This window comes from Equus caballus, chromosome 14 (genome assembly GCF_041296265.1).
Source record: "Equus caballus isolate H_3958 breed thoroughbred chromosome 14, TB-T2T, whole genome shotgun sequence".
Taxonomy (NCBI): Eukaryota; Metazoa; Chordata; class Mammalia; order Perissodactyla; family Equidae; genus Equus; species Equus caballus.
This window is the reverse complement of record NC_091697.1, coordinates 92,511,717-92,528,853: the sequence shown is the minus strand read 5'-3', so window position 1 is coordinate 92,528,853 and position 17,137 is coordinate 92,511,717. Positions and strand designations below refer to the sequence as shown.

The 17,137-nt window shown below is 37.7% G+C and overlaps 1 protein-coding gene and 1 long non-coding RNA gene across 2 annotated transcripts in view; both read left to right on the top strand.

Annotated features, from left to right (window-relative positions):
- ADGRV1 (adhesion G protein-coupled receptor V1) overlaps nt 1-1,029 on the top strand; it is a 510,967-nt gene extending 509,938 nt beyond the window's left edge. Inside the window, exon 91 of the mRNA XM_070233305.1 lies at nt 594-1,029. Within this exon, the coding sequence (XP_070089406.1) occupies nt 594-712 (119 nt within the window). The 3' untranslated portion in view covers nt 713-1,029. The remainder of the gene's footprint in view (nt 1-593) is intronic.
- Nucleotides 1,030-4,872: 3,843 nt separating this feature from the next.
- The window catches only part of LOC138917335 (uncharacterized), a 32,659-nt gene continuing 20,394 nt past the window's right edge, over nt 4,873-17,137 (top strand). The window contains exons 1-2 of the long non-coding RNA XR_011425189.1: nt 4,873-5,053; nt 14,985-15,078. This is a non-coding gene — a long non-coding RNA (uncharacterized lncRNA). The remainder of the gene's footprint in view (nt 5,054-14,984; nt 15,079-17,137) is intronic.

Sequence of the window (17,137 nt, the reverse complement as noted above, 5' to 3'; positions counted from 1 at the left end):
ATCTGTCATTAACAGCTAGCTTTGTGGGATTCTTGTGTGGATCTCTTTTGGCACTGTGTTACATAATTATTTTTATCTTGGGATCAGATCTGAGTCATTAAGAGCCAGTATCTTCCGGGCGCTGATATGACAACAGGTGTTGTCAATGTGTGTCTTTCTTCTCCGATCACTGCCCACGCTGAGTCTCACCTGCAGGCCCTACCGGATTCAGTGCAAGTCAGGTTGGAAGTTGTATGTTTTCTAACAGCAGATCTTACCCCCTGCTGAAAAATTCTAATAACCTGCCTGATTTTTTAATTTTAATAAGCCCCCAATTGAGAAATGCTGTTCTTGGGAGCAAGTTACACCTGTCAACTATGTGGAAACAAAGAAAAGATTGAGAACCCAAACCATGTCTTTAGAAGTTAATTTTTATTTATAAAAACTACCAAAAGGAATGTAATATATAGTTATAATTAATAACATATATTCTAAACGTATAGCTCACTTTTTGCTAATATAATAAAAATAAACGTGTTGGCTTAATGTAACTTGACCCTTAATTCACTGCACTAATAGTCGGGAGTTTTGTGTTTCTTCTTTTTCTATTGCAGGTGCTGGTCTCAGTGTCAGTGATAATGAATCCGGTCAAGGCAGCCAGGAGGGAGGCACCTTGACTGACTCCCAGATCGTAGAACTCAGGAGGATACCCATCGCTGACACCCATCTTTAGCGCCTCAGGAACCATTAGAATGAGGATACTTTCATATTTGTATTGGCTTTGTGCTAAAACTCTGTAAGTGCATGCAGCCGTATAATAGGGACCTGTGAATTGTCCTGGATGGTTAACCCAGTGATTATTGTGTTTGGAATCTAAATTACTTATCTTTGTGCAACCTGAAAATTCACTGCTATGATGAAAGACTGAATCGATTTATATCAGTTAATAGGATGTACCTATTCCAAGAACATTAGTTGTTTTTTAATCATCCTATATGGCTAACATTGTTAAATAAAAGTAATAACAACCAATAAAAACAATAGAATCCATCCAGCGTCACCCAGGCTCATTATTGATGAGGAAATGTTGTGTGTGAGCGAAGAAACAAACTCTGTATCCAGATGACGTCAAGCACCTGTTTCTTCCAGCAGTGATGCAGCTGATCCAGATTCGAGACTTCACAGCATCTAGAAGACTTGCATTCCTAAAAGCCATAAAATCTATTCTCTGCTGATAATTCTGCACCTGAGTGTGGATGAGGCTACTGCGGTTTGCATAGTCTTTCATTGAAAGTATGTATTTCTGCTCATTATAAAATTAGGGATCTGAACATTTTCCAGAATGAATGTTCTGTTCCCAGTTAAAAATAACTCCATCAAGCATTTTAGCACAGCTAAGAAGAGGATCATTCAAACAGCACAGAGTTTGTTTGGGAGAAAATATTTCTTGGTTTGGATTTTTCAGTCTGTCTTTGTCTTGGAATGAGAAATCAGAAAGTCTGTCCCAGAGCAAACACTGTGGTGTTAGTGATGATTTCATTGATGCTTCCAGAAGAATCATTAGGGACAGAACGAGTTTGTCCTAAGGAACCCTTTTATTTTGGAATTCTTATGTATTTTTGAGAAAAATCAGTATCATCCCAAGAAAAAATTAAAATTAAAAAAATTATCTAAGAGAAAATTTTGTTCTGTTAATACCTTGCCTGAGAGCCATAATTTAAATATTCAAGTACTCTATCATCCCTGATAAGCATGGCTTTATTTTAATAAAACCTGAGGTGGCAGCACTTATCTTGATAAATTATAAAATGACTCTCTCCTCTCCTCTTCCTGTTAGTCCTCCCCGACTCCCATCTCCTCCCTCTTATATTGAGTTCTGATCAGTGGGTTGTCATTGTAGGTAGAAAACACAACCTTCACAATGAAATCAAACAGCATAAAAAACAAAGGCTGCATCATTGCTGAAGTTATAATCCTTTTTAGGAACTTTAGAAATGGTGGGTAAGAGATTGAATTTCCTTAAGTGACAAGTAAGTTAGTCGTCTCTTTCAACCTACAGCATTGTGCTGTAGTCTGTTCCATGATAGAGTAGAAGCAATTAATGAAATTGGTTATAATATATAAAATTTAAGATGAAAATTTTGAGAGCTGGCCCTGATGGCCTAGCTGTAAAGTTCAGCGCGGTCTGCTTTGGCAGGCTGTGTTCAGTTCCCGGGTGCAGAACCACACCACTGAGTACACCGCACCACACAGCAGCAACCATGCTGTAGTGGTGGCTCACAGAGAAGAAGCAGAAGAACTTACAACTATACATAACTACATACCGAGACTTTGGGGCTGGGGAAAGGAAGAAAAATGGAGGAAGATTGGCAACAAATGTTAGCTTAGGGCAAATCTTCCCCTGCAAAAAAAAAAGAAAGAAAGAAAATTTTGAAACTGTAAGCATTTTAAAATTGTTAATAGTTTTTAATGACTTTGGGAGCTTAGGAAATGATTACAGAAATGTGAGATTTCATGATGGAATCCATGAGTCATAATCACTGTAACAATTTTTGCAGATAACTACATGTCTAATTCTCTAACAAAGGCGATTGTCAACAGCTATTTTCATTTCTCCATGTTAGGAATTTGGGGGAAATCTGGCTGAAGCCATGACCAATCAGGGACAGCTTTCTCCCTTCAGGTTACTGGATTTCTGTTGCTGTCCAGAACGCCATCTGGGTAAGGAATCAAAAGGACCGCCTGCTCCTGTCCAGCATGATTCTTTTAAATATAGGAAGGAAGAAACAAGATTTCTAGAAGCCACGGTGCTAAAACAAATAAGCTCCGTATTCCAACAGCAGCAATATTTTGCCATCCTGTTTCCTCCCAATGTAGATTAAAACGGGATGTCTGCCAGGGAAGTGTAGTACGTGGAGGAAGAAGCAAAGCAAATCAAATGAAATTCTTAAAAATGAAAACCACAAGGCTGACACTAACACCTCCACAGTGGTCTTTCTCTTTCGGGAGTTTTGATCCTCTTTTTCTCCATGACATTCTTTGAACGACTTTATTAACATACAATTCAGATTCCATACAATTGACCCCTTTTAAAGAGTGCAATTCAATGGTATTTAGTATATTGGTATTTAGTATATTATTGGCTTTTTTTTTAATTGTAGTAAAATATGTGGAACACAAAGTTTGCCATTTTAACCATTTTTAAATGTAATTTTTTAATTCAATGGCATTAATTACATTCACAATGTTGTGCAACCATCACCTCCATTTCCAAACCTTTCTGTCACCCCAAACAGAAACTCTGTATTCTTCATGTCTCTGACATTTCTTTTGTCTGTCAATAGACACCTAACATTTCCTCGGGCAATGACTCTGCTTCTGTATTTCTCTGACTTTTTAATTTGCTTTTGATTAGGTTTTTTTTAGCTTTTATTTTTTAGAATGTTAAAAAAAGGACTTTTCTAATTTAGATGCACGTGCAAACCTGTATGCGATTGGGGCATGGGGTAGCCGTGGGGCTGGTGGAATTCCTGCCAATAGGACGGGAGACCAGGCAAATGAAAATCTTAGTAAGCAAGACACAGACAGAATTACACTGGAGAACTTTAGCTTTGAGTTGTTTTCAATCTCTTGAGGTGTTTTAGGGTTTAGTCAGTATTTTCCATGTCTCCCAAACCTGATCAGAGAAGTTCAAACATGGAATGAGGGTGTGACAGGAAAAAGAAAATGCCATTCTGGAATATAGCTCCTAAACAAATTCACTCTGTATTCCCCAGCACTAAGATCCTCCCTAAGTTTAGCCTTCAGGCTTCTGGCAGATCTGTTTTGAGGGTAGGTCTCAATCAGATAAGTGGTGTTGACCTTCTCAAAGCTGCTGGATGCCATACTGGATCTCCTCTAGACAGCCTGCCCTTGGCAGGAACAGAGAAGGCACCAAGGGCATTCCTGTGTTTCAAATGGCCATTTAATTGCTAGTGGCATGGACCTGATCTCCCCAATGCTTCTCTAGCAAGATGTAAGTCAAAGGACCACACTGTCCATAAGCAGCATTTACAGAATGGACAAAGTGACTGAGGTAGAACTCTTCTATCTTTTCTAGTCTTTTTGACTGACTAGTGAAACCAAGTACAACTCTGGTGAGTGACATTCTTATTGATAAGATTTATTTGGTACGTTGATGTTATTTTTACCCAATATATTTCACCTTCCCAAACTTTTATCCCATAAAAATAATTTCATCACTTTAGTAGAAAACCAAATTCACCATTACAAAAATTTAGAAAATCTCAGATGCTTTATTGAACTCTTAACACATGCAAACTAGCACATACAATGAATACATGCACAATATTCCTAAGGAAAATAATACATTATTTTTATTTTGGTCTGTAACTATTCAAATCACCTTGACAAGTTAAGCAATCCCCTTAATTAGGAATTTACTCCACTGGAGATAAAAGTTTCACAAGGAATATATTCAAAACAACCTAGATATTCACTAATGCTTTAGAATTGTTGATTTATGTTTAATAAACATCTTTTACTTAAGTAAATTACGTGGTCTCAGGAGAGGAAGCTAATGGAGAATAACCCTGTTTCCCATCATCTATGACAATGGGATGCAGTTATCAAATACTGTGCCGTGGTACCCAAGAGTACCACAGGATGCTTCAGTTCAGTTCCCAGCCTGGCCTTGGCGAGGGACTCAGCAGTCTAACAGTTTTGACTGTGCCTTAAGCACCAAGGTTAGAGCTGAAGTCCCTAAAAATGACTCAGCTGTGGAAATTGTTACCACTTTCAGTACATGAAATAGTATTTTAGTCCTGTGAGGAAACATGAGTAATCACTTGTTTTCCAGTAGATAAAAGAATTCAGATTTAAGCAGGGTGAACTGTACTTTCTGCCTGTGGTAAGCCTTTAGGAGTTTATGAGCAAAATCACAAATTTGATTTTTTTGAAGTTAAGAATGTCCTGATGGCATTTGTTTTATAACACTAATAAAGGAAAGAGACGATGCAAATCATTTCAACATCATTTACTTGGGATTTGGAGCATGCTTCTATTTATTTCAAAGGTAAGGATGTATGCGTATGTGAGACAGAGAGAGAGATTGAAAAAAGAATTCTGGGAACTCAGAGCAAGAAAAGCAAGGAAAATTCTGACAATAATACTTTCTATTTCAGCTTACAATGCATGATTAAAAGCTATTTTGGGGGCCGGCCCGGTGGCGCAGTGATCAAGTTTGCACGTTCTGCTTCGGCAGCCTGGGGTCCGCCAGTTCGGATCCTGGGTGCAGACATGGCACCGCTTGGCAAGCCATGCTGTGGTGGGCGTCCCACATATAAAGTAGAGGAAGATGGGCATGGATGTTAGTTCAGGGCCAGTATTCCTCAACAAAAAGAGGAGGATTAGAAGCAGATGGTTAGCTCGGGGCTAATCTTCCTCAAAAAAAAAAAAAGATATTTTGAAAAGCTGACTTATGAAGTATATGAAACTGTTCATCTCCCTGCCCCATAGTATATTTCTGCTCTGTGTGTCCATCAAAATCATTTTGAAGACTTTTGTCGCATTACAGGAGGGAAGTAGTAATCATTTAAGAAAAGACTTGAAGAGTAGGTGAGAACACTAAAACAAATTAGAGAAGTACTCAAGAACCATCAGGAGTGTTATGGTATTATATAGTGAACGCGTGGTTTCCTCTTTTTAAATATCATCTTTATCCTCAAAGTTCATCCATGTGGTCACATATTGCAGAATTTCATTCTTTTTTAAGGCTGAATAGTATTCCATTGTATGTATATACCACATTCTCTTTAGTCATTCATCTGTTAATGGACATTTGGGTTATTTCCATATCTTGGCTATTGTGAATAATGCTGCAATGAACACGGGAGTACTAATATCTCTTCTAGATCCTGATTTTAATTCTTTTGGATAAACAGCAAGAAGTAAGATTATTGAATCATATGGTCAGTCTATTTTTAATTTTTTTGAGGAATCTCCATACTGTTTTCCACAACAGCTGTGCTATTTTGCACTCCCACTAGTAGTGTGCAAGCATTCTAATATCTCCACATCTTCAATGACACTTGTTATCTTTTGGTTTTTTGATAATAGCCATCCTGACAGGAGTGAGGTAATATCTCATGGTTTTGATTCGCATTTTCCTGATGACTAGTGACACCGCGCATTTTTTATATACTTCTTGGCCATTTGAATGTCTTCTTTGAAGAATGCCTATTCAGGTCCTTAGCCCATTTTTAATGTGGTTATTAGGGTTCTTCGCTATGGAGTTGTAGGAGTTCCTTATATTTTGGAGATTAACCTCTTATCAGATACATAGTTTGCAAATATTTTCTCTCATTCCATAGGTTGCCTTTTCACTCTGTTGTTAAGTGAAATAAACCAGGGACAGAAAGACAAATACTGCATGATTCCACTTATACGAGGTATCTAAACTAGTCAAATTCATAGAATCAAAGAGTAGAATGGTGGTTGCCTGAGGCTGAGGGAAGGGAGAAATGGAGAGTTACTAATCAATGATCGTAAAGTTTTATTTAAGCAAGATGAATAAATTCTAGCGATCTGCTGTACAACATTGTACCTACAGTCAACAATCCTGTACTGTGCACTTAAAATTTTGTTAAGAGGGTAGATCTCATATTAATTGTTCTTACCACCATAAAATAAAATTTTTTTTTAAATTGATAACAGGGCTGCTTGATCACTATTTTTCACTGCAAGTACCGGCATTGCATGGAGAAGGAAGTTCAAATAATTTTTAAAATGTTTTCCAATCTCTTTTGTAACTCCTGGTAGCCTCTCACAGAACCCATAATGCCATCTGCAGAACCCCAGTTAAGAAACCCACACTGCAGACAGTAAGCTCCTGAAGAGTGGGAACTGCATCTTATTTGTTTTGGCATCCTAAGCACCTAGCACAATGCCTGCAACAAAATTGATGTCCAACAAATATTTGTTGAACTGAAAAAAAATCATCTTTATCCTAATAACTAAATTAATAGCATAATTTTTCTTCATCTTTCATAGATTTACTTACAGATGTTTTGCCTTTAAAAATCCAAATGGATAGCAATTATTGGGCAAATCAGATGCCATATTATCTTCATGTTCCCAAGCAGCTTTTATTTTCAAAGCTATAATTTGTTGCATTATATCTGTAATTCATTCTCCTTCCTAAATATTCAAGAATTCTTGAAAACCACTGAAGACCTGTGAAAAATTGGTTATTTTCAATTTGGCAGTAGTCTATATAAAAAGTTTCAAACTAGGATAGCTTTTTAAGGATTACTGGGGAAGGGGGGGGAGGCCACACTGAGAGTAAATAGACAAGAGGAGATATTTACTCTTCATATCTCATTATTATTCCATGACCTGTTAGACATAGGGCTTTGTGTGGAAAATTACATGTGTGCGAATATTTTGTAACGTAAGACTTGTAATCTGCAATCGCTGTCATACTTATCTGGTTCCACAGTAGGAAATCAAAGAAGCGTGTATTTGTCATTTCATGGTTGATTCATTATGCCTGTACTAAATACATATGAAATAACAGTCTGCACTTTAACATTCAAACCTAGATAACATGTAATTTCTAATCTTAGTGAGCCAGGGGAATAGGACTAATTGTACTCTGAAGGTAAGAAATCAATGTCTACCAGATTAGTTGTTAATGTCCAAGGTTCAGAAGAACATCATAACTGAGCAACGCCTCTGTTCCATGCTATTAGGAACTAATTATTGATAAGAGTCAAGACCTTCCCACATCCAGCCACACTGTGATTTCTCAAGACAACACGAAGGATTATGAGTTAAAAGTCATTGCTTCTTGCCAATCTCCAAGATAAAGACTGAACTGTGGAAAGTAGACTTTCTTTCTGGCAAAGGACAAAAAAATATGTTTGAAAAAAGCAACTTTTTTTAAAGAGTAAACAGTAAAGTCAGCAAAAATATTTTTGATAAATTGCTCAAAATCACAATTTTCCAATGTAAATGCCACAGTAAATACAAGAAAATAGATTGGAAGAATGAACAAAAACATGAAGAGATTTTATTTGAATTTATCTTTGGTCCAGGTGTTTTAAAAATCTATAAACTAGAACAGTATAGAATGTTTTGAAAGAGAGAAAAAACATTTGTGTAATCCTACAACATCTCCCTTTTTGTCTTACTGTGTAAGATTGCTCGCATAGTAAAGAAAGTTTGGGATCTTTACATCTTGTCTTTTTATTACCTTTTTCTCATATAGGCATGCTTATTTTATATAAGAATTTCTAAAAGATTATATTAAAATCGTATATTTAAATAAAGTATATCACATTTTTCACTCTCTGTGGGGCACTCTGATTATAAGAATTCTGATAAAAGCTGAGCTTATAGTAAGATGAAGTGCATCTGTCTGCTCATCAGAAGGAAAAGAGATTTAAAAACATGAAGATGGGTGATGTTTAGCCAGTTCTCCCCAGGGCCTAAATCACACCTGACAATGAGTTAGCAGCTGGAGATGCTATGTCAACTCAGGTGCCAAGGCACGGATTAGAGGCCAGACAGAGCCAGGCAGGGCCAGCAGAGCGATGAAAAATAGGTTCCTCCTTGTGTTTTTGTCCTACTACCCAGGTTTACAACTGACAGAGCCTCTAAAATGTTTTAGTTACTCCTTAACCCAGAGATGTTGACACTGAGATGGGAATAAATGGCCACCGGAGCAGAGGCGGTCTCAGAGTGTTCAGTCACGCTGAATTATTCATGGAGAGGAAGGTCCTGTGTCCCCAGCGAGCAGGCTGTGGCTGGAGAGTCACATCACGGGAGAATGGGAATCTCTTCCGTCCCCAGCTCAGCCCCATCCCCATGCCGCACCTGCATCTGGGCCTGAGGGGTTTGAGGATGTTGGAGAGTAGGAGAAGTTCCATTTCCAGTGCTGATCCTGGTCAGAACTTGACTAACGCTTCAAAATGCATGGCATATTCTTCTCACTTCCCCAAGGTAGTTTTTGTACACCTCCCTTCCACTTTCCAGCTAGAAATACCAGATTATTTTTTCCTCACACAATTCCTACCTGTATCCTTGCCATCAAGTGTTGAAATATGGGTTATATCTTCAATACTGGATTTTTAGAAAATCATATAAAAAATACTAGCTCTGTTCCTGCCATAAGAGAAGTGGAGAGCAGTTGATAATTCCTCACTTCTAGGATTTTCACTGACAAAGTAAATACATTCTCAGCATAGATGAGGTAGAAAGACACTCAGCTGTAAATGCTCTCAGTGCAATTTGTATTTGTGGCAAAGGTAGGGGGGAAAGTTTCTCCGTATGTGGGTGAATTATTTTGACATAAGAGAGAGGCAAGAGGGGTTGAACCGTTTTGCTCTTCCCTCAGCTCAGGAGGTGTTTGTGTTCTCTCTCCCTTTCTCTCTCTCTCTGCTCTAGAATAAACACAAAACCTAAAAACCATAAGTAGTCCAAAGCTGTTCCTAGGGGTTAACAAGTCCAAACAATTACCCATGGTAGATTCAAGAATAATCTACCTGTGGGGCCGGCCCCTTGGGAGAGCGGTTAAGTTCCCATGTTCCGCTCTGGCAGCCCAGGGTTTTACCGGTTCGGATTCCGGGTGTGGACCTAGCACCACTCATCAAGGCCATGCTGAGGCCGCGTCTGAGGCAGCAGGACCAGAAGGACCTACAACTAGAATATACAACTATGTACTGGGGGGTGGGGCGTACAGCTTTGGGGAGAAAAAGGAAAAAAAATATGATTGGCAACAGATGTTAGCTCAGGCATGGCAACAGATGTTAGCTCAATTAAGATTGGCATCTTAATTAAAAACAATAACAATCTACCTGTATTTTATTTATACAGTGCTCAGTTTCCTTTGAAATTCAGACTAGGACACTCTGCTGATAACTAGGAAACCCTATAAAGAAAATTATTTTCCTGGATAGGAAACAAAGGAACTTATACAAATAAATATAACCAAGTCTGGGCTCTACAATTCAAGAAAAATGTATAGAACATATACTGGATTTTCATAGTAGGCTTATTATTAGGAGCAAATGATAAAAGGAATGAGTCCTATTCGGGGAGAAATTATTTTTGGAAGGGTCACAAGTAGATGCAATTATTAGAAGTAAAGTAGGAATTGAGCAGGTCTTAAAGACAGGAAATAAATTGGATTTCTTTTGCAAAACAAATATTTAAGTCTAGGAGTAAAGGACACAAGCACTTACAAATACTTGACAAATTTGGAACACAAAAGGTTTACTGGGAGATTGGAAAATAGTACAACTCTAGATTAGTGTCTTCCTATTTTATTTAAAGGTGATCTTACTAAGAAACAGAATTATTCACTAAATGATTACTCCGGAAAGTTTCCCTTGCCCAACATTTTCTAAAATTCCATTTTAGCATGCCATGATTCCATGTAAGTAGACTCAGATGCTGCTTCATTGCTACAAAGAGAGTAGCTTATACTGTCTATTAACTAACCGACTACATACTTTTCTTGGTTTCTGGTACTATACTTGAGATTGTCTCCTATCTCATCCAACCAGTAGAAGTCTATAGGCAAAGTTCAGTGGATTTTGTAACTTGCTCAAATACTATCTCCAGAATACAAGGTTGTCCACTTGGAATTATAAAATTCCTTCCTTTTCCAGCATTTAAACTATTTGACCAATTTTGTTCTTCTTGGAGAACAACCATTCTTCACAGGATTTAGATTGTAATAAAGAACACTGTGACCACAAATTAGAAACTCTCTAAAGACGACAAGCTTTTTAACTTCAGTGCTTTGTACCTCTCTGCACCCACACCTTCTCCTAAGCATGCTTGCTGAAGACTTAGACCTTCACAGTGGAGAAACGCCAATTGGAAATATAATAAATTTCATGCATTTCATCAAGTTGATTCCAGTTGTCATGTGGTGTAATCTGTAGAACCCAAGGCCCTGTGTGGCTCTTGGAATAAACAATAGTTGCTTTCTGTTTTAGGACTAAACGGTGTAACGTGAAGCAGAGAGGGGAATTGCTTACACTCTGCCTGCTTCAAGGTAAAGTAAAAATTAAGCTCAGCATGTCATCACATACTTACAAGTGACTTGTGGGAGCCTTCTTTATAAATAGATTTTGAGGGTGCCAAGGTTTCCAGTGAAGTAGAAAACCATTAAAATGTTTTATCATTTTCATTATGGGAAAAACAGAGAGACCACTGATTCCCCTCAGTCAATAAGTGACCCTTCAAGGACTATAAAAGACTCATAGACACTGGCCCAAACTATTAAATTCATTATCAGATAGGTAGACTTTTTAAAATCTGTCTTCAACAGTGACCCCAATGGCAGTATATATGCTCATGGCATGCAAAGAAATACACATGATAAAAGATTTAATAAGCCTCCTTTTGATGATGTTGATGAGTTATAGTTCACAATTCTCCCTAATAAATCTAAAGCTTTATTTCAAAGAAAAGAATATAATTTATTTTACAGAAAAACGTAACAGTGGTAAGATTAAAAGTTTATACAGTATAACTGCTCTTCTATGGTACAAATTTTGGGGAGAATGAAATAAAGTAGGAAGAAAGTTCTTGTGAAATCACTTGAGAGAATTTTTAGAGTGTCTTCAAAATTTTAATGAATAAATAAGATAACTTTAATAAAACAACTCAAAGTTTATAGCTAACAAAAATATGCATAATAAAATTCTACATATTTACATATGTAATATAAATACAAAAATTATATATTTATATATTGTAGGTATATAAATACATAACATGTATTTATATATTGTATTAGTAATGTAAATATATGTTTATGCACACCTTCACACACACACAAATACACACACATACATGTATATACCAAGTTGTTAATAGAGTTCAGAGATTTTCAATTTCTTCTTTGGCTTTTCTGTATTATTCAAATTTTTTACAGAGAACATGGTTATCTTTGAAATCAGAAAAAATGTGTAGTTTGTTGGAAATTATTTAAGCCCTGAATGTAGCACAGGTAGTGTTTAAGATACCTATTTTTTTTTTTTTTTTTTTTTTTTTTTTTTTTTTTGCTCAGTCAACTTCTAGTGAAACAATTATAGCTAGTGAGTTTTTTTTAAGACAATTTTTTAGGACGGTTTTAGGTTCACAACAAAATTGAGAGGAAGGAACAGAGATTTCCCAAATACCTCCTGCCTCCACACATTCATAGCCTCCCTTATGATCAACATCACTCACCAGAGTGGTACATTTGTTACAACTGTTGAACCTACGTTGACACATCATGATCATCCAACAATCAAAGTTTACCTTAGCAGTCATTCTTTTTTTTTTTTTTTTTGAGGAAGATTAGCCCTGAGCTAACTACTGCCAATCCTCCTCTTTTTGCTGAGGAAGACTGGCCCTGAGCTAACATCCATGCCCATCTTCCTCTAGTTTATATGTGGGACACCTACCACAGCATGGCTTGCCAAGTGGTGCCATGTCCGCACCCGAGATCCGAACCGGCAAACCCTGGGCCACCGAGAAGCGGAACGTGAGAACTTAACTGCTGCACCACTGGGCTGGCCCCAGCGTTCATTCTTGGTGGTGTAATTCTATGGGTTTGGACAAATACATAATGACAAAATCCATCATCATAAAATCACATAGTGTATTTTCACTGCCCTAAACATCCTTTATGCTCTGCCTATTTCTCTCTCCTTCACTCACTCACACCCCTAGCTTGTGAGATTTTTAGAGTCGGAGGACCCTGGGCACCCTGTTCCTGCTGGAAGTGACACACTTTTACAATTTGCTTAGAAGTTAAGTGACCACGATGATCGACTCACAGTGACCACAATGAGCCTGAGGACCTCTGGAGCTGTGGGTGCTAGATCCTGGAGGATCTCTATTCGTAAACTTTTGGACTGCCCTCTCAACCTAAGGAAATTTCTAATTTGGATATGGGAAAGAAGGGGGAAAAGAAAAGGGAAGCCCCAAGCCTCAGGAAAGGTCTATCACCGGGAGTTTATGGAAGGAACAAAGGAGTGATTCTATCCCAGTCAATGGGTGCCACAGTGTTAACACAGTTTAAAGGTAATGATATATATTTGATAGTCATAAATGAATCATTCACCGAAGAATGACCGGTTGGGATATTATTTCAGACTTTTGGCTTTATTCCATGTTTCAGGAAAAAAACTATGCTATATTTCAAAAGAAGTTTTAGCTATAATTTTTACCCTTCAGATGATTGAAAATTTCAAATAACTTCCAAAGCTGATCACTAAATATTTCTTTTGTTGCATAGAAACTGACTTCTAAGTCACTGAATTTAAGTGCTAAAAAGCATGGGGAAAATCTAGTCCTCTCCTGCCACTTTCTCTGGATTCCCAGGCCCAGCACACTTCATCCTTAATTGAACACAATCCAAACACTCTCCACATACGTGTCCGTCCTCACAGCACCCTCCACCCAGCAAGCTCAGGGCTTCAGTCTCTCCTCTTTCTTCCCAGGGTATTTTGAAATACACGTAGTGTACTTCAGCACTTTTAAAAAAATCTTTTTATATATATATTTAAGAACTTGATATTTGATCTCTGATCTTTCCTATTTTATGCTTTCAAATAAACTTCATTTATTGTCCTTCATTTACAGATGTATAAAATAGATATTCTTTTAATTATAGCTGTCAAAAATATGCCAGTCTACTTTTACACACATCGAGGCCCATTTAGAGGTGTCCCGCTCAGTTCTAAAATTAGATCAGTACATCCACAAAACGTTTCCTATCTTGGGAGGCCCTCCATGCCCAATGCCATCTGTTTTCTTCTGCTTTTCCTCCCCCTGACTCGAATATCCTCTCTCTAAGTAATATTTTTCTGCTTCTTATTCTGTTCTGTGGCAATATCAAAGATAACATCAGAACCAAAGAGATATTATATTAGTCAGGATAATTAATACTATAATAAACTAACACCAGCTTTCAGTGGCTTAACATAATTTATTTCTTGTTATACAAACTCCAATGTACCTCTCCTCGAAGCAATGACTCAGGACTCCTTCTTTCCTTTGGTAGCATTATCTTTTAGACTCTCAGGATCCTTCATTTTCAGCGAGGTGGCCTGGGAAAGAGAGAGAGTGGAAGCTTTCATGGAATATGTTGTGATCAGAGCTAGAAGTTCATTGGCCAGAACTCAGTCCCAAGGCCCTATCTGGATGCAAGAGGGCCTAGGAAATGTGTTGAGCTATGAGCCATGAAGGAGCAGATCCAGGTGAACCAGCAGCTTCTACCACATACAGGTCCTCTCAGTCCTTTCCACAATCACACCATCTCAGGTGACCAACGCTTATCTAGGGCACGTTTGTATGCACACACTCCTCTTACCATCCCAGCGACCCTGTTGCCCTCTCTCTCTTACCTCTCTGGCATTATCATTTTAACTCACCCAGGGCTATTCCTCCCACAATCCCAGCTAAGTCCTTCCTGCCAACTCTCATTGCTCTGCCTCAAGTTCCAGGTAGGAATCAAATGCTTGCAAAGCTAATATCCTTGCCTCAGATTGTGTTGATCCCTTCAATGATTGTAAGGAATCAAAAATGAGAGAGAAATGAGCCAATAGAATCATCTCCAGCTACCATAAGAAACCATTAGTACTGAGTGTAAGAAACAATAAAAAGGGCTATGATAAAAATTCTAGAAAAGATAGAAGCTGAAACAAGAGCTTATAGTTTTTCATAATAGACTAACACAATAATTTTGGATATTCTGATACATGTTTACAATCCTTCGAAATTTTCTGAGATGAAAAGATAAATCCCCTGTGCCAGAACAGATAGCCTACGGACAGATACTAGAGTTATGAGAAAGGAGTGCTCCGAAGAACAAACTGCATGAGGAAACGTCTTGCAAATTTCAGACCTGAGGTCAATGACCCGAAGATGAGTTGAAATATTCTGAAAAACAATCTCTTACACTAGACATCACTACTAAACCAGATATTTATCTTCCCCAGAAATAAAAGAAAAAAACTCCATGACGAAAAGACCTCGCTGCTGTTCTGGAATTCAGAATCATCCAAACACTGCTGGAAAAATAAACAGAGCGAGGTATTTCTGGATTTTTAGTCTTTGGTTGTATCCATCCAATTAATCATATACAGTAAAATAAAAATGTTCCCATTTGACGTAATAACAACAATAGTGATACATTTTCTTTATAGGCTGTATTTTAGTTTTTAAACCCATTTTAGGTTTATGTTATTAACTTCTTTATCCATATCTCTTCAATGACTTATGGGAGTATAACAGTCTTTTTTTATTTAAATTGACATATTGTTGCTATTGAACCTTTTTTTTTTAATCAAAATTATTCTAGAGCTTTACACTAGGTCAGATTTTTCTTGGCTGGATGGAGCAATAGTAGATATTATAATTAAAAGTGAAGAAACAACTTAGATCAGAATAAAAAATTTTCCCTGGCTCTTTTACTTACAGGAAATCAAAGATTATTCTTTTCCAAAAGGCAAAAAAAATCTTGTGTGAGTAATAAGACAAATTTTTACACAAATAACCAATAACATGAGCTAGACAGATGTTGTTTATAAATTCTTTTACTTGTGCCATTTCTCTGGAAAGTCATTCATTTAGGAAAAAGAAAATCATTTAAAGTGCAAAAGAATAGATGCTTTGCCGTTGGGACCTTATTATAATATGCAGTAGACAAAGTTCAAGTCATTTGTAATGTTAATGGCCTAAACTGTAAAGTCATGAATAGTGTGATGGATTCTTTTGGTTGTAGAAAAGATCCACCTGTGACCAACTTCAGTGACAAAGGGAAACTGACAGTTTGTTGTAAAATTACAGCTCATGCTATGGAACTCTCTCCTCTGTCTCTGTGTCTCCAGGCTAGATTTCTGTGCTTCCCAGGTTGCTATGGAGGAAAATGTGGCTGATGACATACCAGCCTATCTGCCATTTAAGAGAGTACCTCAGCCAAGTCTCCATTATTAATTCCTGCAAATGGGCCTCAGGTTGTTACAGTTTGAATCAGGTTTTCAACCTCTAATCCAATCAACTTTGACAGGGGCTGGGTCATTTCGTACTAATGGGGATTAAAGGCCCACTGCTGGTGCAGTTCAAGAAAAACACAAGATACAGCAATAAACAATGGCAAGAACAATGTTAGCATTAAAGCCTGGAAAAGTAAGCTTGCACGATGATTAATCAACTACCTTAACTGAAATCTTTTATTAATCTGACTGCTTACCTGTCTGCTTTAGTAGCATATTACATGCAATTTCAATGAGCTACTTAAAGCTACTTAACTTCAACTACTTAAACTTAACTTAAACTTAAAGCTACTTAAACCTTAAAGATCCAGGTCCATGCGCTAGTTCCATCGTCTTCCTCAGACATCTCACAACTATGAAGAAGATTTCCAAGGGCATAACTCATCTGTCTAACTATCTTCTTTCTATCTATCTATCTATCTATCTATATCTATCTGTCTGTCTATCTATCTATCTATCTATCCATCATCTATGTAATCCACTGTTCTCTACTGCCACACAGGCTCTGGATTCCTTAGCTGCAGGGCACTCAGTTCACAAAGATGTGCATATCATCCTCTGGAGTTCTACCACACAGTAGTCCTTCATATGACAGAACATTTATGGCCTTTGATAGTTTGCTATGTTTTTTGTGCTGTAACCTACCTCTCCAACTGTGCTGCAAACTTGTGGAGGCCAGGGATCATGTGTTACTGTATTAGTTATCTATTACTGCATAACGAATTACACTAAAGCTTGGCATCTTAAAACAACACGCATTTATTATCTCACACATTTTCTGAGGGCCAGGAATCTGGGAGCAGCTTAGCTAGGAGCCTCTGGCTCAAGGGATGTCATGAGGTTGCAGTCAAGCTGTCAGCCAGGGCTGCAACCTCATGAGAAGTCATCTGATGGCTTGACCAGATCTAGAGAATCTACTCCCAAGAAGGCTTGCTTAAATTGCTCTTCGCAGAAGGAAATGTGGGCTTCACAGGACTACCTGAGTGTCCTTGTGCTATGTCAGCTCTTTTCCCTGGAAGAAGCGATCCGAGAGAGAGTGCATGCACACATGCATCACAGTGCCTTTTTATGATTTAGTCTTCAAAGTCACATGACAC